This window comes from Panicum virgatum, chromosome 8K, assembly GCF_016808335.1.
Source record: "Panicum virgatum strain AP13 chromosome 8K, P.virgatum_v5, whole genome shotgun sequence".
In the NCBI taxonomy this organism is placed as follows: Eukaryota; Viridiplantae; Streptophyta; class Magnoliopsida; order Poales; family Poaceae; genus Panicum; species Panicum virgatum.
The window spans coordinates 1187850-1214714 of record NC_053143.1 but is presented as its reverse complement, the minus strand read 5'-3'; the positions used below and the strand labels follow the sequence as shown (position 1 = coordinate 1214714).

The following is a 26865-nucleotide window of genomic DNA, read 5'->3' as shown; positions in this document are numbered from 1 at the left end:
AGTGGAAACAAACAATATAATGTTAATCTTCTTAAAAAAAATAAAGGTGATGGTGTGGGCCCTCACTCCTCGTCAGCGTGAGGACAGGACACACACACGTCGTCGACGCGACGTGATGTAATGCATGGTGGTTGTCATCGCAGCTGAAACAATAATGAAAATCTGTGGTCGTCGCCACATATGCATCTAGTAGTGAACAGCATGTGGCTACATAGTACAACCTCTAGTCAACTTGACTAGTAGCTAGCTACTACTAGAATAGGGCCGTGTTTAGTTGCGCTCCGTAAATTTTTTGAAAAGACATCTTTCTACATTTGAAGTACTAAACATAGACTAATCACAAAAATAATTACAGAACTCGTCTGTAAATTGCGAGACGAATCTAATGAGCCTAATTAATCCGCCACTAGAGGTTATTTACTGTAGCATTACTGTAGCAATTTAGCATCTGATTACAGCCTAATTAGGTTCATTAGATTCGTCTCGCGATTTACAGGCAGCAGTCGCAATGCGTTTTTTATTTCGTCTAGATTTAAGTCTCCATGCAGGTGCCGGAATTTTTTTTTAGAATTTTGATTTTTGCATCTAAACACGGGCTAGATCATAGATCATAATGAAGTGACTACTGGAGGAAATGTAACCGTAGGTACGTGTGGACTAGACTTTGGATGTTCCGACGGTTTCTTCGCCCGCCGCCATTTCTTTCTTTCTACTACCTGGCCTGCGTGTACACAGATAGATGTGTTGATGCATATATATGCGATTATTATTCTTGCAATTATATTTTGACCCTTTTCATCTAAGTACAGCTGTAGTATCTGTTCATATATGTATACACACATCCACCCCTACACACGCACACCTCACACACACCACTATACACGTACAAACAGCCCTACAACTACACTCAGAATCGAAGACCGCGTCCTTCTCGAGATCACCAGAAGATTCCGTAGGCGACGGGTGCGTCGCATTTCCTTTGTGGCTCCACGCGTGAGAGCCTGCAGATTTCTCGAGATCACCGGGAGATTCCGTAGGCGACGGGCGCGTCGCATTCTTTTTGTGGCTCCACGTGCGACAGGCGCGTCGCATTCCTTTTGTGGCTCCACGTGTGAATGACTGCATATTTAATTAAAAGAATATTGTTCCCGGATGCGAATCCGCGCCGAGCAGCGCTCGAACGCGGGTGGCAGGTGCTCCCCTGAGCAGCCTTGCCAACGCGCTACGCGTGCGTTCGCTATTCTTGCAATTATATTGCTGTAAAGCTGTGAAGGTAGAATGAAATTAAATCAAAATGTTTGTGTCATATATAGACGAAAAAGCATGCATCTCAAGTATATGCATTCACACATATTTTTGCATTGTTTCCATGTGAACAACTGAAAGGCGTTATGCATGGGCGCTAACTTGTGCACCTATCGGATTTCAGGTAATTTGGATTCAGCTAGCAGCTGTCGTTCCGATCGACGGTTTCTTCATATATATATATAGAGAGAGGGGGAGAGAGCTGGGTGTTGGATTATTATTTAGCGCCCCTCCCCCTCCCCACACACACACCAGCCCTCAACCCGAAACCGGAAAATAGAATCTCAAAACTGAAAAATTCTTTGTTGAACCGGAAAAATTCATAAATAGGGACTTGAAACCGGAAAATGGAATCCCGAAATCGAAAAATTCTTAGTTCAACTGGAAAAACACATGAACAGGAATTTGAAACCCGAAAATAGAATTCCGAAACCTAAAAATTCTTTGTTCAACTGGAAAAACACATGAACAGGGATTTAAAACCGGAAAATGAAATCTCAAAATCGGAAACTTGTAATCTTAACCGGAAAAGAACATGACACACCTCTATTCAAGGATCTGGAACCAGAAAATGTATTTCTCAGACCAGAAAATTGTGACTTACCCAGAAAATTACTCGAGATAGGCTGAAACAGGAAAATAAAGATTCAATAACCATAAACGTGTTATTGTAACCAAAAAATTAAAATTTGTAACAAGAAAATTATGAATATCAAGCATATTGGACTACATAAGAAATCCATTTGCCTTGGAAAGAGTATGGGCCGTGGTCGGAAAAATCAAAATTTCTAACAAGAAAATTATGAATATATCAATCACGTTGGGTGTGGGATCACACTGAGGTTAGATAAGTTATTTAAATTGACAACATGGGTAGAAGAATGTTGATTTTTTTGCAACAGGAAAACAAAATAAGATGAAAACAAATGATTATTTGTCAAGGTTCCTGTTGATGTCTTCTAATGCCTCAGTTTATTTCTCGTAGGTTTGTTTGGACTTGGCCGTCGACTTTAGGAGCTTCATTATTCGGTTGCAAAATGAATGACCATGACTTAGCTAAATTTTTCGGTCGCACAGAATAATTTCCGGTTTGAACCTCCTAATTTTCTGGTTGCGGAATGGATGAGCTAACTTTTTCGGTCACACAGAACAATTTCCGATTTGAACATCCTAATTTTCCGATTGCGAATGGATACTTATCTTTTTTCGGTTTAAAGAAGAATTTTCCGGTTTTGAGATCGTATTTTTCCAATTTCAGAGTTGAGGGAAGGGCGCTGAATAACTTATTCTGCATCCTGGACCGACCCAGCGTGCATGCATGCCGAGGCTAGCAGGACGTGGCATAGGAGAGATAAAGGTGACTGACCCATGCATGCAATTATTTTTGTGTCTTTTTCTGCAATAACTTTTCATTCGGATCTCCAGTTCTCAAACGATTTTCACCACTAGATTACTGGAGTTTTTTTCATCATATGAGATCTATTTAGAATATTTTTTATAATTTTTTTGAAATTTAAATCTAGACATCATAGAAGCCCATAGTTATAGTCATATATTTGCAGTCATAGAAATATATGTACAGGGACACACATTCCCTCTGAAATTTAAAAATTGAACTATAGAAAAAAATATCTAGCATATCACAGAAATCTGTACATAGGACTATATTTATAGCCATTGATGTATCTGTCCTGAAATATGGCCATATTTATAGTGATTGATGTATCTGTCCTGAAACATGGCGTAGAACCATATGCGTGCAATCATATAAACATATGTATAGAGGAGAAGTTATCTCTAAAATTTGAAATTTATATTACAGAAACCATACCCAGAGGTTCCTGCGAAACATGGAGATAGAAACATATACCCGAAGTATCGGTGCTGTCGATCGGATGTCCGAATATATGTCTGGAGTATTCGGGTTGTCAATCGGATGTCCGAACATGTCTACCCGGAGTATCCGGACAATTGTATTGTGAAGTTTAAAATTGTAATCTAGTCACCACGTGAGATCAATGCCTTTTTGTTGGAATTTTAAATTTGAATCCATCTACTATAAAATCATAGGCATATAAACCAATATTAGCGGGCGTAGCATATAAATTGGATGCGCTCAACTAGCATATAATCCCAGTGGCAACTAGCATAGAATCGTTAATAAAAAATCTCCACATGCAGGAATTTGAAGCGTTTCTGCAGGTAAGAATTTTTTATGATTAGTAAAATCTTTCATCTGACCTTGTTTTGGCAACCATAGAAGCTTATAGATTTCAGTACATAAGTTTCAAGAATGCAGTGATGACTCCCAACAATTTGTTGATCATTTCAGATCATATAACCTTAGCCTAAGTAGCGTAGGAATACAATCCAATTTGTTCATGATTTCATATCATAGAAGCTTGACCGAAGTAACGTAGGAATACAATCCAACGATTTGTTGATGATTTCAGATCATAGAAGCTTAGCCAAAGTAGCGTAGAAATACATGCACGGATACTTCGCATAGTACCCCATCTATGGTAGAATAATTTATATGGTAGCATAGAAACGTATATCGAAGATGCCATGGAGGTATGTACATACACGCATAGAAAGAGACATGACATCTTGGGATGAAAATTTTAAATTTCGAATCTAACTGGAACAAAAGAAAACTATGACCATATGTCATAGATGCCATAGAGATATGTCATAGAGGAGCAGATCGGAGAGTTTCATGAGGCGGATGACCATCAGAGTGTTCCGCGGCCCTGGCGGTGCAGTGCAGAGGCGTGTCCCCCTTGCTTCTGGGCGTCGCCGTCGTCAGCAGGTCACTAAGCCTGCCGTGGATCTCGCTTGTGAACTTGAGATGGCACAGTAGGAAGCCGAGGGCGCCGTTCACCACCGCCGGGGAGGAGTCTAGGACCGCACGCCACCGGGTGTAACATCCCAAAAAATTACCAAATCAAATCACGCGCTAAATAATTTCAAAACCTCTTTTCAATCGTTGAGCTCAATCCATTCAAAATCGATCCCCGCCCGATCTCCCGAAAACCCAGTCCCGACATCCAATCGCCGCCGCGATCCCTGCCATCTCTCTCTTTTTCTCTCTTTTTTCTCTCTTTCCTTTTCTTTCTCTTTTTTCTTTTTCCATTTTCCTTCGTTTTCTTTCTCCTCCTCCTCCCTTCCTTCCCTCTCTCCTCTCCCGCGAGCTGCAGTCCGCTTGCCGCGCCGCCCCGACCACGCTCACGCACGCCCGCTGGCTATCCCGGCCGCTCCCCGTCCCTGTGCGCGCGCCCGCCCCCGGCCTGCCCATGCGCACGCGCACGCGCGCACGCACGCACGCGGCGCTCGGCGCACCGAGCCGCGACGCCCGTGCCACGCCGCTCGCCTGCTGCCAACGCGCGCGCCACCACGCGACGCGCGCCGCCCACCGTGCCACTCGCCGCTTGCGGCTTGACGCCGGCCGCCCCCGGTCCCGCTCGCCCCTGCTCCCACGTGCACTCGCCGCGCCGCCCGTCGTCAAGCTGCACAGCGCCGCCTGCCCCGCTCGCCGCCTGCCCGAGCTGTCGCGTCACCCCGTGCCGACCTCGCCGCCCGTGCCACCGCTCCGCGACGCCGAGCCGCACAGCAGCTCGCCCCCACCGCCATTAAAGCCGGCCACGAAGCCCGCCGGCCGCCACCGACGCGCCCCGCCCTCCACCGCCTCGGCCGCCTATAAAAGGGGCCGAGGAGCACCCCTGGCGCCCTGTAACACCCGTATTTTCAAATTAGGAACCTAAGTAAATTTGATTAGGTTTATTGTAGGCTCGATAAGGTTTCATCTAATTTATCTTGAATTTAGAGCATTTATCGCGAGCTTAAATAAATTATTTAGCCATAAAATAAATATAAGGAAAATAGGTGTGTGCATTTCATGCTGGTTTGCATTTTTTATTTGCTTGTTGTTCAACTTAAATTCAAATCTTTGAGTTTGAATTTAAATTGAAAGAGTTTGAATCGTTTTGGAAATTGGAAAATCATTTCTCTTTCTCTCTCTCTTTCAGCCCGGCCCACCTTTTTCTTTTCCTCTTTTCTCCTTTTATGCGGGCCGCTTTCTTTTGTTTTGGCCCAACCGGCGCCCCACCCCTTTTTCCTCCCCGCCGGCCCGTTCGCCACGCCTCCCGGCCCGTTCCGGCCCAGCGCCCCCTCCCCCCTCCCTGTCTCGCTGCCAAGGGGGTCCCGCCTGTCGGGAGCGTCTCCCTCCCCCGTCCGAGCCGGACTCTGGCTCGAGTCCGACCCGGCCACGCGCGCGCCGCCGTGTTCCCCTCGGGCCCGCACGCCAAGGCCAGCGCCCGCCCCTATAAAAGGAACCCGAGACACCCTCCTAGCCCTCGCCAAACCCGCAGCCGCCGCCCAAGCCCTCGCTAACCCTAGCTCCCAAAACCGCCGCCATTGTTGGAGCTCGGGGTTCTTCGCGCCGCCGCCGTTCCAACGCGTCCCCATCGACTTCAAGCCCTCCAGGAGATTCGCACCGAGGTAGTGAGGCTCATCGGCCTGTTTTTCTTCTCCTTCACGCTCCGTTTCGTCCGCTTTAGCTCGCCGGCGCCGCCGCTCCGCCATGCGCCGCCGCACGGCCGCTCCGCTCGCTTATGTTCCGCACAAGCTCCTTCATCAAGTTCGTGTGCTCGCGCGCGTGCTCCCGGTCCAAGACCCGAGCCAAACGAGCCCCGGACGGCTGTTTTAGCATACTCCGGCCGTCCCGCCGCCGCGCGCCGCCGTCTTAACTTACCGCCGGTCATTTCCGCCGCCGCCAGCCCGCACCAAAGAACCCTAGCCGTCAGATCTAAAACGCACGGCTCGGATTAGATCGGATCGAAGTCAACCTAGCCAGGAAAACGGTCAACCGTGTCGGTTTTGCACTAAAGCCCCTCTGTTTTTCCAAAATTAACCCGCCGTCCTCTTCTGTTGAAAAATATTTACAAATCAGCCCCTGTTTTTATGATCTAGCCCCTGCGTATAAGGTTTAATTACGATTTAGCCCTTAGATCTTGTTTTAGCCATAACTTTCTCGTTTTAGATCCGTTTTCGATGATCTTTGCGCTCACGCGATCGTTGCAACGAGTAGAATAGTTTAGTAACCTCTTTTTGTACTGTTTTTGTTGTTTGGTGTACTGTTTCTTATTGTTTGTACTTGTTTGCTTGCATGTGCGTGTGTGATGCGATAGACGATCCGCAGTTCGAGGAGCAGCAGCAAGATCAAGGCTTCGGAGGACCGGATCAGCAGCAGTTTGAGGAAGGCAAGTGGACCCTTGATCATACTTTTGACCCATGAAATCACTAAATCTATCACATTTACTTTTATGTTCATGCATGAGTCTATAATTTGATGGGAACCGAGTTAAGGACATGCCTAGTATTGTATACCTTATTCCTTGATCAACTTGGGTTTAATTTCATGTTGGGTAGCTTTTGCTAGTTGCTTTACCTTGGTTATGGGTGGATAATTTTACAAATGTTACACCTGTTTACTTCAAGTTCATGATGGTTTAATATTGTTAATCAAGATCATATGTGTTAAATGGAACATGGAGAACCACCCAAGAAAACAGTACAACCACAATTACTATATGGCTCTGGTCTTGGCTGATTAATTAGAAACTCTAGCTTGTGACAATCTTACCGAAAGGGCAAGAGGGGATGCATCGACGGGGTATAGCTCGGTCCTCTTGGGGCAATTGGTATTGTTTGATGGTCCTTTGGTAAGGTACCACCTCATTAGGACAGTGTTATGACCGCTTTGACTTGAAACCTTAGCGGGTTGTCATAGGTTAGGGAATCTTTGTAAAGGCCTCGTAGCATCCCTATGCAGTCATACCTAAGGAAGTGTGATATGGTGCTTGGCCCGCACTTGCATGGTTGGGTTTAAAGTTCTTCGGAGCTTTTACGCGAATTGTGGTGAAAGTGTACAACCTCTGCAGAGTGTAAAACTAACCGGTTAGCCGTGCTCACGGTCAAGAGCGGCTTGGACCCTCACATGATAATTGAACTTGAAGTTGATCTAAATCGATGCTTTTACTTATGGTTATGATGTATATCTTCATATATGCTTATCTTATGAGTTTAATGGTATATACTTATATCTAGTTAATGCTTGCTAATAAAATATGATCAACTAAAAATGGCTGAGTGCAGTTAAAACCGTGTCAGCTATTCCTTGAAATAGCCTTGCATATATTATAGTTGTTTCCCTACCACTTGTTGAGTACCAACCATAAGTGTACTCACCCTTGCATACTTGCTGCTCAGACCGTAATAACAACTGCCCGGAGTTTCCAGAAGACTTCGAGGATTTCTAGGCGTATGTCTCCCAGTCATCTGCCTGTGCTGAAGAAGATTCCGCTGCTACTCTTTAGACGTTTATTTATTCGCTTTCGACATTCGGTCTTGTAATAAAATCTTTAATACTCTCTTTACGTTTGCACTAGTTGTGATATTTACTTTATGTTTAATCATATGTGTGTAAACTGATCCTGGCGCACATATGAGATGCATTCGGTTTGCCTTCATAAACCGGGTGTGACAGAAGTGGTATCAGAGCAGTGTTGACTGTAGGACATTAGCCTAGATAGAAATGGTCGAAAATTAAGGTCTATCTTGCTTAGTAGCCATGCTCTTTCATGCTTATTTGCTTAATCCTTATTGATAGCTTTTATCTCAACCTTGATCGCATACTTGTCTTTTCTTTCAAGTATGTTCTAAAACCTTTTTATCATGTTCTTCAGATGGCCAGAACTAGGCAGACTGCACGCAAGCGCACCGGAGGTCGTGCCTTCGCCCGTCGCACTGTTCCTGCACCCGCTGAGCCAGTACCCGCCCCAGTACCTGCTCCAGTTCCAGTTCAGCCAGAGGAAGAGGTTGAGGAAGTGCCCGGGGTGGATTACTTCTTCGATGAAGACCAAGAAGGCAACATCCGGGAAGTCGATGCGGACGGGAACATACAACCATCCCTACCGTCGCCTACACCAGTACACGAACTAGGCCCGCCACTGGCCTATTTCGAAGCTCAGGTTCCAGCGACCGCCGTCGCTGAAGGAGGAGAAGAGGAGGAGCCCCTAGAGATGTCAGAGGATGAAGCCCCAGCACCGCCACTTGCACCTCCTGCTCCAGCAGCTTCAGCGCCTGCACCAGCTGGAGGAGACCCGGAAGGCCCAGAGGACCCGGGCGATGAGGATGATGAAGAAGATGATCAGAATGATAACCCGCCAGAAGAAAGGGGACTGTACTGCGTCTACACCTCAACCCACGAGGTGGGTCACTTCCCCCTGCTGCTTCGGGACGTGCTGGAAGAGCTTCACAACCCCGTGGCTCCCATGTACGAGACAAGGCATTATGAAGACCCAGCGCTCGGCGACTACTTCGTCACTCGGGTCCACATAAGGGTGGATACTGGACCCCGAGGCATGATGACCGTCTCCGCACATGATTCCTCGACACCCATGGCGACCTACCGTGCCGCAGTCAGCCAAGCTGCCATGAGGGCTCTCTGGTCTCTCAACCACACTAACCGCCAAGACTTGGAGAGCACAGACTATCAGCACCTTCCTCGCCGTGCTCGTGGGACAGAGCATACGGAGTTGACACTTGGAGAGGACGAGGAGAACCGCGTCAATGTCACAGTGCGAGCTCTCGCCGGAGTCGACACGGACTTAAGGAACGTCGTCATCCAGCTGGACGACACCCAAGACCGACTGAGGGAAACTCACCACAGGATTCGCCAGCTAGAGGCCCAGCTTGCAGGAGAGGCGCCTCCACCAGTTCCAGAGGAGGAGCCCCCGCATCCCGCCTTGTCACCCCCCGCGCAAGAGGCTTCGTTTTGGCGACCGTGGCTACCAGAACCGTTTCTATTAGATGATAGGCTTAAGAGTTTAGGTTGAGTCTTGTAAAGAGTCTTTTTGTAATCGCTAGCTCGTGAACGTTTGTTTAAGTGTGTTAGTTAATCAGTGTATTTGAATGCTTGGTTTTGTGAACATTTGTGAGTTGGTTTTTTTGTAATGATTGCGGTGTAATTATGGAGTGATGACCATAATTGCACCAAGTTTTTAATAAGGTTAGCTAGTTAGTAAAGCTTGGGGTTATCTATTTTATTTTATATTGTCCCTATCTCATCCTTGCACCTATATTTTACCATGGTTATTTCATGAGTCTTACTTGTCTAACCGGTCAGATGGTGAACACCAGGTCCGGATCAGGGGTTGATCAGCCACCAGTGCAGCGTCAGAGAAGAGGCAACAACCAGCAACCCAACAACATGAGTGGAGGCAACAACCAGAACAACGGGCCACCGCCACCACCAGCAGCAGGGATGGAGCAGTTCCTTGCTGCGCAGACACAGCTGTTGACTCAAATGGCCAATGCCATGGCCAATCTACAAGCTCAAGCAAATCAAGCTCCAGTTCCACAGCCACCACCGAGAGATCGCCACCGTGACTTCATGAGTCACAGACCTCCTACTTTCTCCCACTCTCCAGATCCTCTTCATGCCGATGACTGGCTCAAGACCATTGAGAAGATGCTAAATATAGTTCAGTGTACAGACAGGGAGAAGGTACTGTATGCTTCAGGCAGATTGGAAGGAACTGCAGCAGACTGGTGGGATGCTTATACCGCCGCCCATGTTGATCAAAACACCATCACCTGGGATGAGTTCAGGACCCAATTCAGGGAGCACCACATACCTGAGGGTTTGATGAAGCTGAAGAGGCAGGAATTTCTAGCTTTGAAGCAAGGTGGAATGTCCGTAAGTGAGTATCGGGACAAGTTCATCCAGCTGTCCCGCTATGCCTCCGCAGACGTGGCCACAGATGGGCAGAAGCAGGATTACTTCAGGCTAGGGCTGCTTGCACCCATCAGATATCAGTTGTTGGTGCACAGGTTTGATAGCTTTCAGAAACTGGTGGATAATGCCATCGCCGTGGAGAATGCTCGCAAGGAGATGGGCAAGCAGAAGCGGAAGTTCGAGTCACAAGGCCAGTCTAGCAATTCGCGCCCGCGCTTTGGACCCCCGCAAGGTAACCAGTACCGCACAGGAGGACAGAATGTCAATTTTGGGCAGAATCAGTATCAGTACCAGCGCCCAGCTCAGCAGTACCAGCAGAATCAGCAGTTAGCTCAACGCTCCACTCCCCAGCAGAATCGCCAGAACACTCCAGTCGGTACCCCTGTGAGAAACAACAACCCCGCACCTTCTGGAGGCAATGCTTGCTTCAAGTGTGGTCAGCTTGGGCACTTTGCTCACGCTTGTCCCAACAGGAATACCCAGGGTACGCCAGGCCAATCCAGTAACAGTGGGCAAAGGCAGACCCCCCAACAACAACAGCAGCAGCAGCCGAGGAACAACAACCAGACTCCCCAGGGTAACCGAGGACAGCAGAATTATGTTCAAGGGAGGGTGAACCATGTTGCTGCGGAGACCGCTCAGGAGGCCCAGGAAGTTGTATACGGTATGTTCTTAGTCAACTCCGCCCCTGCAATGGTTTTATTTGATTCGGGAGCATCGCATTCTTTCATTTCTGCTCAGTTCGTAGCAAAATATGGTATTCCCGTGCATTCTATGTCAAAACACATGCTAGTTAGTTCGCCCGGGGGAAATATGAAGGCTATGTACCAGTGCCTTGGTGTCGGATTCCAGATCATGGGTAGAGAATTCCGTGCCAACTTCATAGTACTGGATACTAGAGGAATCGATATCATTCTTGGGATGGGATGGTTGAGCAAGGTTGATGCAGTGATTCAGTGTGCCAAGAGATCAGTACTCCTCACTAGCCCAGACGGTGAGAGGTTTGAGTTTGCTGCAACCCCTCCAACATCAGCAGATTGTACGGTAAATCAGATGAAGGCTGCTCTGATAGAGGACATCAGGATAGCATGCGAGTACTCAGATGTGTTCCCCGATGACTTGCCAGGTATGCCACCTGAACGTGACATTGAGTTCATTATAGACCTTTTACCTGGCACTGCACCTATTGCTAAGAGACCATATAGAATGTCTGCTGGTGAACTAGAAGAACTTAAGAAACAATTAAAGGAATTGTTAGATAAGAAATTTATTCGAGCTAGTTCATCACCTTGGGGAGCCCCAGTGATCTTTGTGGACAAGAAGGATGGTACACAAAGGATGTGTGTGGACTACAGGTCATTAAATGAAGTTACCATCAAGAACAAGTATCCGTTGCCCCGTATAGAAGATTTGTTTGATCAGCTGAGAGGAGCCAAGGTATTCTCCAAGATCGATCTGAGGTCAGGGTATCACCAGTTGAGGATACGACCGTCAGACATTCCCAAGACCGCGTTCACTACCAGATATGGGTTATATGAATATACGGTCATGTCATTCGGGTTGACCAATGCACCAGCTTACTTTATGTACTTGATGAATAATGTGTTTATGGAGTATCTCGACAAGTTTGTAGTGGTGTTCATCGATGATATTTTGGTGTACTCCAAGAATGAGGAGGAACATGAGGAGCACTTGAGGCTTGTTTTGCAGAAGCTCAGGGAGCATCAGTTGTACGCCAAGCTCAGCAAATGTGAATTCTGGTTGAAAGAGGTTTCGTTTCTTGGTCATGTTATCACAGATGGAGGAATTGCAGTCGATCCCAGCAAGGTCAGAGATGTGTTGAAGTGGGAACCACCTCAGACAGTGTCAGAAATCCGGAGTTTCTTAGGACTCGCAGGCTACTACAGAAGATTTATAGAAGGCTTCTCCAAGATAGTGAAACCCCTTACCTCACTATTGGAGAAAGGAAAAGAGTTTGTATGGTCAGATGAGTGCCAAACCAGTTTTGAAGAATTAAAGAAGCGGCTGACTACAGCTCCAGTGTTGGCTATGCCTGACATTCACAAGAGTTTCGATATATATTGTGATGCATCTCGTCAGGGACTTGGTTGTGTGCTAATGCAAGAGGGACATGTGATTGCTTATGCGTCTCGTCAGTTAAGGAAGCATGAGCAGAATTATCCCACCCATGACTTGGAATTAGCAGCCGTGGTACATGCCTTGAAGATATGGAGACACTATTTGTTGGGACATAGATGTCAGATATATACTGATCACAAGAGTCTGAAGTACATCTTCACTCAGAATGATCTCAACCTGAGACAGAGAAGATGGTTAGAGCTCATAAAAGATTATGACCTGGAGATACACTACCATCCAGGGAAAGCTAATGTGGTTGCAGATGCTTTGAGCCGCAAGAGCCATGTAAACGCAATGAGAGTTAGGCAGATGCCTCAAGAATTGTGTTGGGAGTTTGAGAAACTCAACCTTGGTTTTGTTGGTCACACCGAGGGAATCACCATAGAAGTCGAGCCGACTCTTGAGCAAGAGATACGGAAGGGTCAGCTTGAGGATGATAAGATCAAAGAGATCAAGGAGCTGATGGAAAAAGGCAAGGCACCTGATTTTACTGAGGATGAACATGGAACCGTGTGGTTCAGAAAGAGGATATGTGTGCCAGAGGTGGATCATCTGCGAGAAAAGATTCTAAAAGAAGCCCATGATTCCGCCTATTCGATTCATCCAGGCAGTACCAAAATGTACCAGGACTTGAAAGAAAGATATTGGTGGTATGGTATGAAGCGTGATGTTGCAGCTCACGTGGCCATATGTGATGTGTGTCAGAGAGTCAAGGCAGAACATCAGAGACCAGCCGGTTTGTTGCAGCCATTGAAAATACCAGAATGGAAATGGGAAGAAATTGGTATGGATTTTATTGTGGGGTTACCACGTACAAAGGATGGCTATGATTCCATATGGGTTATTGTGGATAGGTTGACAAAGGTAGCTCACTTCATTCCAGTGAAAACCACTTACTCAGGAGCTAAACTGGCAGAGCTATACATATCCAGGATTGTCTGCTTACATGGGGTACCTAAGAAGATTGTGTCCGATAGAGGTACTCAGTTCACGTCACGGTTTTGGCAGAAGTTGCATGAGTCAATGGATACGAAGCTAAACTTCAGCTCAGCGTACCACCCGCAGACGGATGGGCAGACAGAAAGGACCAATCAGGTGTTAGAGGATATGCTTAGAGCTTGCGCTCTAAAGCACAGAGGCAGTTGGGATAAGAGCTTGCCGTACGCAGAGTTTTCATACAACAACAGTTACCAGGCCAGCTTGAAGATGGCACCGTTTGAGGCACTATATGGAAGGAAGTGCAGAACTCCATTATATTGGAGTGAGACGGGAGAAAGCCAGTTGTTCGGCCCAGAGATCATCAAAGAGGCCGAACGACAAGTACAGATTGTTCGAGAAAATCTGAAAGTGGCACAGTCAAGACAGAAGAGCTATGCAGACAAGGGACGTAGAGAGTTGATCTTTGAAGAAGGAGATTTTGTGTATCTCAAAGTGTCGCCTATCAGAGGTTTGCGCAGTTTCAAAGTTAAGGGGAAATTGTCACCTCGTTACATCGGACCATTCAAGGTCTTGGCCCGGAGGGGTGAAGTAGCTTATGAGCTAGAACTACCGGCCCGATTGTCCGATGTGCACAATGTGTTCCATATATCTCAGTTGAGAAAGTGTTTGAGGGTGCCAGAGGAGAAGTTGCCACTGGAGGAACTGAATGTGCAGGATGATCTAACTTATACTGAGTATCTGGTCAAAATTCTAGACACATTAGAGAGGATTACTCGGAGTAAGAGGATACGGATGTGTAAAGTTCAGTGGAGTCATCATGCAGAGGATGAGGCTACTTGGGAAAGAGAAGATGAGTTACAGGCAGAATTCCCCCAGCTCTTTGCTAGCCCAGCCGAATCTCGAGGACGAGATTCCTTTTAAGGGGGGTAGGTTTGTAACACCCGTATTTTCAAATTAGGAACCTAAGTAAATTTGATTAGGTTTATTGTAGGCTCGATAAGGTTTCATCTAATTTATCTTGAATTTAGAGCATTTATCGCGAGCTTAAATAAATTATTTAGCCATAAAATAAATATAAGGAAAATAGGTGTGTGCATTTCATGCTGGTTTGCATTTTTTATTTGCTTGTTGTTCAACTTAAATTCAAATCTTTGAGTTTGAATTTAAATTGAAAGAGTTTGAATCGTTTTGGAAATTGGAAAATCATTTCTCTTTCTCTCTCTCTTTCAGCCCGGCCCACCTTTTTCTTTTCCTCTTTTCTCCTTTTACGCGGGCCGCTTTCTTTTGTTTTGGCCCAACCGGCGCCCCACCCCTTTTTCCTCCCCGCCGGCCCGTTCGCCACGCCTCCCGGCCCGTTCCGGCCCAGCGCCCCCTCCCCCCTCCCTGTCTCGCTGCCAAGGGGGTCCCGCCTATCGGGAGCGTCTCCCTCCCCCGTCCGAGCCGGACTCTGGCTCGAGTCCAACCCGGCCACGCGCGCGCCGCCGTGTTCCCCTCGGGCCCGCACGCCAAGGCCAGCGCCCGCCCCTATAAAAGGAACCCGAGACACCCTCCTAGCCCTCGCCAAACCCGCAGCCGCCGCCCAAGCCCTCGCTAACCCTAGCTCCCAAAACCGCCGCCATTGTTGGAGCTCGGGGTTCTTCGCGACGCCGCCGTTCCAACGCGTCCCCGTCGACTTCAAGCCCTCCAGGAGATTCGCACCGAGGTAGTGAGGCTCATCGGCCTGTTTTTCTTCTCCTTCACGCTCCGTTTCGTCCGCTTTAGCTCGCCGGCGCCGCCGCTCCGCCATGCGCCGCCGCACGGCCGCTCCGCTCGCTTATGTTCCGCACAAGCTCCTTCATCAAGTTCGTGTGCTCGCGCGCGTGCTCCCGGTCCAAGACCCGAGCCAAACGAGCCCCGGACGGCTGTTTTAGCATACTCCGGCCGTCCCGCCGCCGCGCGCCGCCGTCTTAACTTACCGCCGGTCATTTCCGCCGCCGCCAGCCCGCCCCAAAGAACCCTAGCCGTCAGATCTAAAACGCACGGCTCGGATTAGATCGGATCGAAGTCAACCTAGCCAGGAAAACGGTCAACCGTGTCGGTTTTGCACTAAAGCCCCTCTGTTTTTCCAAAATTAACCCGCCGTCCTCTTCTGTTGAAAAATATTTACAAATCAGCCCCTGTTTTTATGATCTAGCCCCTGCGTATAAGGTTTAATTACGATTTAGCCCTTAGATCTTGTTTTAGCCATAACTTTCTCGTTTTAGATCCGTTTTCGATGATCTTTGCGCTCACGCGATCGTTGCAACGAGTAGAATAGTTTAGTAACCTCTTTTTGTACTGTTTTTGTTGTTTGGTGTACTGTTTCTTATTGTTTGTACTTGTTTGCTTGCATGTGCGTGTGTGATGCGATAGACGATCCGCAGTTCGAGGAGCAGCAGCAAGATCAAGGCTTCGGAGGACCGGATCAGCAGCAGTTTGAGGAAGGCAAGTGGACCCTTGATCATACTTTTGACCCATGAAATCACTAAATCTATCACATTTACTTTTATGTTCATGCATGAGTCTATAATTTGATGGGAACCGAGTTAAGGACATGCCTAGTATTGTATACCTTATTCCTTGATCAACTTGGGTTTAATTTCATGTTGGGTAGCTTTTGCTAGTTGCTTTACCTTGGTTATGGGTGGATAATTTTACAAATGTTACACCTGTTTACTTCAAGTTCATGATGGTTTAATATTGTTAATCAAGATCATATGTGTTAAATGGAACATGGAGAACCACCCAAGAAAACAGTACAACCACAATTACTATATGGCTCTGGTCTTGGCTGATTAATTAGAAACTCTAGCTTGTGACAATCTTACCGAAAGGGCAAGAGGGGATGCATCGACGGGGTATAGCTCGGTCCTCTTGGGGCAATTGGTATTGTTTGATGGTCCTTTGGTAAGGTACCACCTCATTAGGACAGTGTTATGACCGCTTTGACTTGAAACCTTAGCGGGTTGTCATAGGTTAGGGAATCTTTGTAAAGGCCTCGTAGCGTCCCTATGCAGTCATACCTAAGGAAGTGTGATATGGTGCTTGGCCCGCACTTGCATGGTTGGGTTTAAAGTTCTTCGGAGCTTTTACGCGAATTGTGGTGAAAGTGTACAACCTCTGCAGAGTGTAAAACTAACCGGTTAGCCGTGCTCACGGTCAAGAGCGGCTTGGACCCTCACATGATAATTGAACTTGAAGTTGATCTAAATCGATGCTTTTACTTATGGTTATGATGTATATCTTCATATATGCTTATCTTATGAGTTTAATGGTATATACTTATATCTAGTTAATGCTTGCTAATAAAATATGATCAACTAAAAATGGCTGAGTGCAGTTAAAACCGTGTCAGCTATTCCTTGAAATAGCCTTGCATATATTATAGTTGTTTCCCTACCACTTGTTGAGTACCAACCATAAGTGTACTCACCCTTGCATACTTGCTGCTCAGACCGTAATAACAACTGCCCGGAGTTTCCAGAAGACTTCGAGGATTTCTAGGCGTATGTCTCCCAGTCATCTGCCTGTGCTGAAGAAGATTCCGCTGCTACTCTTTAGACGTTTATTTATTCGCTTTCGACATTCGGTCTTGTAATAAAATCTTTAATACTCTCTTTACGTTTGCACTAGTTGTGATATTTACTTTATGTTTAATCATATGTGTGTAAACTGATCCTGGCGCACATATGAGATGCATTCGGTTTGCCTTCATAAACCGGGTGTGACACGCCCCCACAACCTGTAGCTCCGCCCAGCCCAGCTCCTCCCTGCCTCTAGCGCCGCCGCCACGCACGCCTTCGCCGGCCGCCGGCCCCGCCGCTGCCCCGCCTTCTCGCCACGTCCCAGTCCAAGGTGAGTGGGGGAATCAAATCCTCTCGCCTCCCTCTTCCTTCCCCCCCTCCACGGCCGTCGCCGGAGCTCAGGCCCGCCGGATTGGCCGCCGACGGCGCCTTGCCTCCCCCTCCCCTGTTTCCCAGTCAAAAGGAAGGAGAAGAGGGCAGATTTGCCCTTGGCCCCTCCCCTTCTCTCTTTTTCCTAAAGAGTCCCTCCCCCTTTCTAACTATTTTGCAAAAGAAACCCCCTCTTTTATTATATTTCAAAATAAACCCTTCCACCATATAAACTTAATTCTAAATAAACCCCTACCTTTTCCAGAATAACCCAAACACTCCTCAGAATTCTAGTCAGGTCCTTTCACTAATTACAAACAAGTCCCTGGATCCTTGTTTAGACCCTAAACACCACGTTAACTTATCATTTTATGCGCCAAACAATCTCCAATCGACCTGAAACTTTACCACGCCAAACCTAACATAATTTTGGTCTTGCCATTAGGAAACCGCCCAAAAATATTACTCCTATCTCCATATCTCAATCGTTTCCGATTCAAGCTCAACGATAAAACTTTTATTTCTTTTTCCTGATTGTGTGCTTGCTTGTGTGCGTTGTAGATCACGGTGTGAACGAGGGAGAACCCGTCGACGAACTGTACTGCGAGCAAGCGAACGAGGACCAGTTCCGCGACCCCGAACCCGAAGGACAGTACCTCGAGCAGGACTTCCCGGAAGGCTTCGAAGACGGCAAGTTCAATCCCACCCTTTGATGCATATTTTGTCCTAGTTTTTATAAACACAACCTATTGGCCTGTTTTATAAAACTGCATATGTTTTGCCTGCTGAAAACATGGTTGGATAGCCACCCCTTGATTTGTTATAACCATTCCTTGACCACCTAGATTAATGTCTGAATGTGTTTGGACGTTAATCGCCGCTAGAACGCTTAGGACCTTAAACACAATACAACTTGTTTTATAAAAGGAAAATGTGTGAGTGTGTGGGAAGGAAAAAATGTGGGATTTCGAAAGATGAGATTAGATGAGATGTATGGCACTTCTGTGTGAATTGTCGAATGGTGTGCTCGCGCCTGTGTGGCAGAGCAAGGAAGGGAGATATCCATCTTGTCACAACTAAGGACCGAGTTGGTGTGTCATCTCACCTAACTCCACTATCGTGCAAACCACTCGACTGTTGAATGGACAACGGCTTAGCATAAACCCCACTAGTTAGTCTGATAGCCATCAGGAGAACTGAGAGCAACGGGTGATCAAGGAGAAGGGATTAGCTCTGTGTGACTTATGCCCTGGTTAAAACCTCTGTGATAAGTCAATGACCCCTTGGTGGATCCTGTGATGGCTAGTCAGGTCTAGCTAAGGTGGGTAATGACTTTGTTGGGATCTGCACCGACACTACGGTGATCGAGCTGTGGTACCCCGCTTGTGGGTAAAGTTGCACACCTCTGCAGAGTTAAAATCTATTCGAATAGCCGTGCCCACGGTACTGGGCGAGTTACGGTGTGGTCACATAACTAGTGTTTCTTCTGGGAATGGACGGGTTGGCGTGAGTTGTTTTGGGAAAAGTGTCCGGCAGTTATGCCGTGTGCTATGGCGGATGAGGAGTCTGGTAGCAACTTAAAACTTGGATCCTGTGTGGATCAACACTACGTGTTACTTGGTACAAGAAAACTTGCTTTGAAAATCCTTTCTTTCAAATGAACCCCCGCATAAAAATTAGCTTTCCGCAAATTAAACCCTCGCCTTATCCTTGATTTACCCTGTGCATTATATTCTGTTTATACCCCCTCCGTGGGTGTGGTTGGACTTGCTGAGTACGTTTGTACTCACCCCATTCTAAATTTTTATAGAGGAAGATCCAGACTTCGTTCCCGAAGATGTTGAGTAGAGGTCCCGTCTTGCACCCGACCTTGCCTGTGGATAGGGTCACCCGCAGAAAGTTCCGTATGGCGCAAGACTGTGATGACACCCTTTTCGTAGTTAATATCGTTGTGTGGGTGTTAGTCATTATCCTCGCGATAGTGGCGCTTCACTGCCCACTTCTGCGTAGAGTTGTATGGTGATGTACCATCTGATGTAATAAAAGTGTTATCAGCCTTCTGGGATTGATATTGTATCACTTTTAAGTCTTCTATCATGAGGGGACGCTTCACCGGGGAAGGGGCACCTTCACACCGCCGGGACAGGGGGATTGTTGAGTGCTGCCGCCGCACCCCAGCCAGAGGACTCCAACAAGCCGCCTCCATACCAATCCACTCGATGCCACTGCAGCCTCCGCCTCTTGGACAGGGGCCGCCGCCGACGCTCGACGCAGCTTGCAGGTGATGCCGCCGTGTTGTGTGGCCACAGTGACTGCACCTCCTCGTCATTCGGCGCACGCCGGAGGGGCGGCGCACCGCGGGGGGTGGGGGATTGCCATGCCGCCATGGAAAGGGGACCGGGACCGCCGCACACCGCCGGAGAGGACACCGCCACGCCACTGGTGGAGGGCGCCAGTGGCCGGATCTGCTGGACCCGAGCTGCTGCCACTCCACCCCGCTGCTCCTCGCGTGGCGTCCTTGCCGCGCCGCCGCAGCCGGCTTGGCTGCCCTCCCTTCCCGCGCGCCTCGCGTTGCATGCCCTGCTCGTGCCGCCGCCCTGCTGGGCCCGCACGCCCAGCCTCCGCCGGTCGAGCAACTCGTCAGGTCGCCGCGCCCTTCCAGCGCCGCCGCATGCCGCCGTCCTGTTGGGCCCACGCGCCTGGCCGCCGCCGGATCTGTGCCTCCACCGGCCGAGAGCGTCGCCGGTTCGCCACGCCCTGCCAGTGCCGCCACAAGCAGCCGCCCTGCTGGGCCTGCACGCCCGGCCGCCGCTGGATCCGTGCCTCCACTGGTCGAGCGCCGCGCCGTGCCGCCGCGCCCTTCCAGCGCCGCCGCAAGCCGCCGGATCTGTGCCTCCGCCGGCCAAGCGCTGCGCCGGGCTGCTGCGCCCTTCCAGCGTCGCCGCAAGCCGCCGGCGGGGGTGCTGGAGGCATGTTGAGGGGGGGAGGAGATTAGGGTTATTGGATGAGGTGGATGTATTTATATATGCCTGGGTCTGGGCTGGGCTCAATGGGCTGGTTGGTTGAGGAGTTGATTCCGCCCAGAAAGCAGTTGGTTAGTCGAGGCTTTCATTTCTTATTGAAAGCCTTAGGCTCCTAACATATATATATATACACACACAGCCACCCACCCTTCTTTCTTTCTACCTGGCCTTCGTGTACACAGCAGATAGATGTGTTGAGTGACACTTGTGGCTACAAATAACAGATAAAATTTATTTCTACAATGAGTAAAATAATGTATGTAATCTACTATATAAGAGTTCCTTTCGTACTCCAAGACCCTCAGTTAATTAACTACTAGAGACGATCTCTCTCTCCTCTGTTCGTCGATCTTCACAATTATTGATGCATATATATGCGATTATTATTCTTATAATTATATTTCTGTAAATATGTGAAGATAGAATGAAATTAAAGCAAAATGTTAAAAGGCATGCATCTTAATTATATGCATTCACACATATTTTTATTGTGAACAACTGAAGGGCGTTATGCATGCATGGGCGCTAAATTGTGTACCTATCGGATTTCAGGTACCCATAGCCATCTCTAAAACATAGTGGAACTACAGTAACCAATGCAAGACTCACACTAGAATTACGAAATTAAATTAGAGATGCGGCTAGCAGGCGTCCTCAGCTAAATTAAGTTGAGAAGACCAGAGCGTTAGTTGCGTGCAATATATATAATCTAGATGCATGCATGTTCCATAACTGCGCGCTTGACACCGATCAACCGTACATACTCGAAATAATTAAAGACTGTACTTAGAGATGCAAGTTCCAATTTTTTTGGATCATTGGGTCGACCGAAAACATGATAAAATGAACTAGAATGTCATGTTATGTAATTAATTTAGGAGAGAAAATGAAGAAATCCAAAAACACTAACGGGGTACTCACTCGCATCCCTAGCTGTACGATCTTGCATATACACGTACGTCATGGTGCTTGCGTCACTAGTATACGTGTGCACGCATGCAATTGCTGGTGGAGCGCATGCATGCTGTGCCGAGCCGAGCCGAGCCGAGCAGCTGGCCAGCCTTTATAAACAGCAAAAGCTAGCGGAGTATGTAGTCAAGCTAGCAGCCGGCCGGGGACGATGACGCTACTAGTAGTAGGGCCGCAGCAGGGTGATGATGAGCTCCAGGCTCAGCTCCGCGACCTGATGCTCTTCTTCATGCCATCTCCGACGACGACGAAGGTGGATGATGATCAGTCGTCGTCCGGCGGCGGCACTGAAGGCGGAACAGCAGCCTCCAGCGCCGTCGTCGTCATGCTGCGATGGGAGACGGCGGCGCCCGCGGGGGAGCAAGAGAGGCCGGCCTCAAGACGACGACAGCAAGTCGTACAATGGCGGCGAACAACACCTGGAGCCTCCTCGTCATAAATCCTGCAAAACAAGGTACACTGGCTTCTTCGATTTGCATTGCACGCATGTATCATGGTAGCATGAACGATAATATATGGATTGCATTTATTTGAGCTGCAGCAGGAAGCAGCAGAATAAGCAACGGCGGCAGAAGATGAGCGGCGGCGGCGGCGGCACGTCGTCTCTCGTGACATCCGTGCCCGATTTCGATGGGTACCAATGGAGGAAGTACGGCCAGAAGCAAATCGAAGGTGCCATCTACGCTAGGTACGGTAAAAATCTTTAATTTAATTACTTCCTGCTAGCTTGTTCGTTAAAAAAACCAGAAAAGGAGCTCGATCGCCCTAAGATGCCATTTGCCCATGCATTTCATGCATATATATTGTTGTGTATCGAAAGAATTTTTAGAGATTCTCTCTGGGTAGTCTCTCTGGTGGGTGTGTGTGTGTGTGTGTGTGTGTGTGTGTGTGTGTGTGTGTGTGTGTGTTTGAAGCTCCACCCAATAATCTTTATTTGGACAGTGACACTAGCTAGCTGCTGATGGATGCCTGACGATGATGCGCTGTCCCTTTAGTTCCGTTTGGTCCCGGCCCCTCGCTACCAACGCTAGCTGCAACACAAATGATGACTGTATCTGTCATGATACACGTTAGGCCTTGGTTGTCGCATGTGTTTCAGGACCAATATAATGACCCAGCGATTGAGACAGTACGTAAGCTTGCAAATTTGTATTTTCAGAAGAATAATTGAGCTGCTAAAAGTTATATACAAGTATGAATAATTCTTGAGGGAAAGAAAAGGAGTAAGACTTGCACACTACATACTGATGATCGAGTTTAATTAATTTGTTCACACGCACGCATGCACGCAGGAGTTACTACAGGTGCACCCGGAGCGCGGAGCAAGGCTGCCCGGCCAAACGGACGGTGCAGCGCAACGACGGCGGCGGCGGAGCTGCGGCCCCAAAGTACACGGTGGTGTACATGGGGGAGCACACCTGCACGCCCAACGACGATTCCATGGAGGCGCCGCCGGTCATCCTCGAGACCACCGCCGTCGTCCCTGCAGTTATTAAGAGCACCAATAACAGGAGAACCCCTCAAGATCATCATCATGACGACACCGTACCATTACTATTACTAGTGTCGCCCCAACATCATCATCAGGCGGCTCTTATTGTTCTAGCAGCCCCAGCACCAATAACACCGTTACCGCCGGGATTGATGAGTCTCCGGCGTTCTCGGACGACATCACCTACTGGAGCAGGTTGTTCGGCGTCCATGACAGCTGGGCCCCAGCAACGGCTGCTGCGTTGCAGGAGATGGAAGAAGATTATTTCACCGGACCAATCCGGTCACCGGTGCACATCGCCGCAGCGGATGCTTGTTGGACGATTGATGACCATCACTTGCTGCTGCAGCAGCTAGCTAGTAATGATCAGCATCATACTGTTTCCCATTTCTCCTTCTAGCTAGCTAGGTACTCCCTCTGTTCTAAAATATAGATCGTTTTGACATTTCTAAATTTATATATTTTGTTATGTATGTAGTCTACACATATGATATATCTAGGTGCTTAACAAACACTATGAATCTAGAAAAGCCAAAACGACCTACATTTTGGAATGGATGGAGTATGTATTATGCGGTGGTGAAGGGCGATCCTTGTACTGCTGTATGTACTTACATGGATGCATGCTTGCTTGAGTTAGTTGCTTATTTGTTTTCTTTCTAAAAAAATTCAAATTAGGCTAAGATGATAATTAAATACTTGGCCACTTCACCAAACAATAACTCCTGCTCTGGAAAATATTATGCACTCAAAACAACTTTACATATATCATACAGTGATATATACGTACTTAGGCCGTGTTTAGTTTCTTTGGCGTAATTTTTTTAAAATAGAATCTTACTATTTCGGATTACTAAATAAAATTTATTTAGAAAACCTTTTGCACATATAGGTTGTAAATCGCGAGATGAATCTAATGAGCCTAATTAATTCATAATTAGCGAATGGTTACTGTAGCATCACCGTTGCAAATTATATATTAAGTAGGCTCATTAGATTAGTCTCGCGATTTACAACTCATCTGTGTAATAAGTTTTATAAATAGATTTATTTAATACTCCATGCATGTGTCCAAACATTCCATGTGACGAATTTTAGGGTAAATTTTTTGGATGTAAACACGGCCCTTAGGATAAACCAGACGTAAAGCGTAATCTTAATGTTCCCCACAAAATATATAAAACGGTAATCTTAATGTTCCCCACAAAATATATAAAACGGACCTAGTCTGACTATACAAATACGGGCCCTTGATAGAGGTACGCATAGCTCAATTTTGGTAGGCGACGTAGCATCTGTGATGACTTTGCAAATATCGAGGATCAACTGGCTCCATCCCTCGGTGATATTCACAAGGATAGGGTTTTATTTGTGTGTTTATAATTGTCAGTGTGTGTGCGTGTTTATGATCGTTTGCATCTGCACTATCAAGAAAACAATGTGCCTCGAGAAAAAAAACACGGGCCCTTGATGCATGGGCCAACACGAAAGTCGGTATATATGCTTACTATGCCCTGGTAGACAAAATCGTCAAGGTCCTCCGTTCCCTCCAAAAAAAAAACCCCCGTCAAGCTGGCCTGGAGCCCAGCCCAGTAATCACTATCGCTTTAAATAGGTGGCCCCACTGGCTGGACCAGCAGCCCTGCACGAGATGCACGATTTTTCCCAGGCCATGACATCACGCCCGTGGCGTCACTCTATTGCCGTGTGCAGCTTACGGCCACTGGCCGCCTAGCTAGCTTGCATTATTTGTATCTGCGATCACTATCACTTTATTATCTTGTCATTTACTAGTACTTTTAAGCTAATATATATATATGTGTGTGTGTGTGTTTGTTTGTTTGTCAATTATATTCAAGCTTAGCCGATCAACCAAAAACACAAAAACTATCCTCTGTTTTCTAGAAGCATACGGCACATACTCCACGAACATGACATATATACTCATGCATGCATGATACCGATGTGTCCTATAGCTAGTCATAGATTCTTAAAATCTTTTGACCGGTCAACCTTATTATACACTATTAATTTTTTATTTTGCTTCATCAACACTCCGTCCTTCCGGACAACGCTACGACCGACGACTACTCGCTCCCGCCTAAGACAAGCCTAGCCAATGGTATCTATCTGAACTTGACCGACAAATCACAGGCCGACCTGATTTCAAGAGTCGCAAACTGAATATAATGACGGAGGAATTCTCCGTTAATCTCACGTCCTTCCTCGAGGCCACGTCGAGCATCTCTACTGCGTCCTTCCTGAAGCCGACGTCGGAAATCTCTACCGCGCGGAAGGCATTGTCGGGCAGTCCCTACAAGGATGCTTGCTTCGGCGGTGGCTGCTTCTGAAAGGGCGCTTTTCTTTCTTAGTTTTTCTTTTCTTTTTTTAATTTCCAGTCTACGATAAGTGTTGGCTGTGTGGTTGTTCGTGTCGACGTCCCAATCCGATCGGACAGAGATCTCTTGAGACTCGTGTTGATGTCGCAATTAAACCAGACGGAGTTGGGACCTGGGTCGATGTCCCAATCCGACCTGGGCGCGGTGGTGTGGTCGTGTTGTTCCCATTCCAACCGACCAGGATGGCGTCGTCGATATATATTCAAATCCGATCGGCTTTAGTTGTAGATGTAGCTGTAGGTGTTGTAGTTTTGGTGTGTGGTTTTCGGATCCAGTTTACCTATAACTGGATCAATTCTTTTCTTAATAATATATATGCCGGACCGCAAGGTTCATGATCTTTAAAAAGAAAATCTCCGTTCACCTAACCTTCAAGTGTGAATTGCATGGTTCTTATCATGTTGTGTAGTGTACTAGTATATGTGCCTGATGTATATGCAGCGCTTCTACCTTAATTTAATTTTGTTCACTATACTATATATCTCAAGTTGTTGACCAGAAACGTGGTTAATTGATGAAAGAATATGCAAGGACAACATAAACCCCGGCTCGTGCGGGCGTACCCACAAAATTTTGAAAACTAGCTATTACTTCTAAAATATCACCATATAAACTCAAACATAATCCATATGATCTGAAATGCCGCACCCCCCCTCAGTTTCTCTCTAGCTCCGCCCCTGGCTCCTAATTATAATGTTTAGCAATCATGCATGTTTTCCTTGATGTCTCTAAAAGAAAAATATAATTGATTCAATAACTATGATGATCAGAACCTACACAATGCAATTGATAGTATGATATTTCCGATTCTTCTTATCTTATGAGATTTTTAGAATTTCTTTCCTAGCGTCACTACAAGAAGTCCCTGGATGTTAGTACCAGTCATAATTTAGTCTCGTACTAAAGTTGTCACGAAGCTATTTTAGTATCGGGTCCAAATTTAAAAGCCTCCGGAGCCATTTTAGTATCGGATCATAACACCACCCGGTAATAACGTCACCTTTTAGTATCTGTTGGTGTTTTGGCCAGGTACTAAAATGACATGGTCATTTAGTACCGATCAATGACACCGACCGATACTAAAGGGTGACATTTAGTACCGGTCAGCGTCTTGGCCCGGTACTAAATAGGCATCCACAGCTTATTTAAAAGGAAAGCATTTCGCACACAGTCACATGTGATGCATAGGTGTGATGGCAATAGAAGTTATACACGAGGTTTGAGGTTGTGGGTTTGAATCCTCACAATCGTGTGTATTTTTTCTTCTCTTTGGGTGGTGCGTTTAGTATTGGTTGGCTGTGCGTGTTTAATTAATTAACCTTCAGTTAGTAATATATAGTAACCCTTCCATGTGGTCTAAGTGAATGTAGCCGATCGGCACATGCGCATGGTATAGTGTGTTGAAAGTCTGACCTCCTGGCTCGTGCATGCTCGATGGAATGGAGAGATGGAGGTCATGCTCATGCACGCCCATGCGTTCACACCACGAAATGGATGTCTCACTGCTTCTTTTTATCCATCTTCCTGAATACCCCTATATAAGAGCCATATTTACTGACTCAGCAGCACGTGCCAATTAAGCTTGACATCACACACAGCATGCACATTCGATAATTCTAGCACTAGTACTGTATACACATATATAACCAAGTGCATGCTGATGGCCGAGTACACACTGCACGACCTCTACCTATTAGCTAAGCTACCAGCTGCAAAGTCTCGCTGTGTCCCTCTCTCTCTCTCTCTCAAAGTCGCACCCCAGCGAAAACTACCTGCAATCACAGACGCAGTGACAAACGCAAACACAAATAATTGAGAGCGTACATACTGAATGGATCGCAAGAGCAGCCTAACGCTGCGGCCCTGCTGCCATGGCTCAGAGTCAGAG

General features: G+C 47.1%; 2 protein-coding genes across 4 annotated transcripts; both read left to right on the top strand.

The window, feature by feature from the left end:
• Positions 1-19479: 19479 nt before the first annotated feature.
• On the top strand, positions 19480-20160 carry LOC120646460 (formin-like protein 6). Its single transcript, XM_039923022.1, has one exon. It carries the CDS (start codon positions 19480-19482, stop codon positions 20158-20160), a length of 681 nt encoding a protein of 226 aa, XP_039778956.1.
• Positions 20161-21193: 1033 nt separating this feature from the next.
• On the top strand, positions 21194-23217 carry LOC120643432 (transcription factor WRKY19-like). Of its 3 annotated transcripts, none has more exons than XM_039919787.1 (3): positions 21194-21540; positions 21631-21774; positions 22379-23217. In XM_039919787.1, exons 1-3 carry the CDS (start codon positions 21344-21346, stop codon positions 22932-22934), a joined length of 897 nt encoding a protein of 298 aa, XP_039775721.1. In that variant the 5' UTR covers positions 21194-21343; the 3' UTR covers positions 22935-23217. The 3 variants fall into 3 exon arrangements, with proteins under 3 accessions (XP_039775721.1, XP_039775719.1, XP_039775718.1); XM_039919785.1 differs by having other exon boundaries at positions 21628-21774; XM_039919784.1 differs by having other exon boundaries at positions 21622-21774.
• Positions 23218-26865: the final 3648 nt, after the last annotated feature.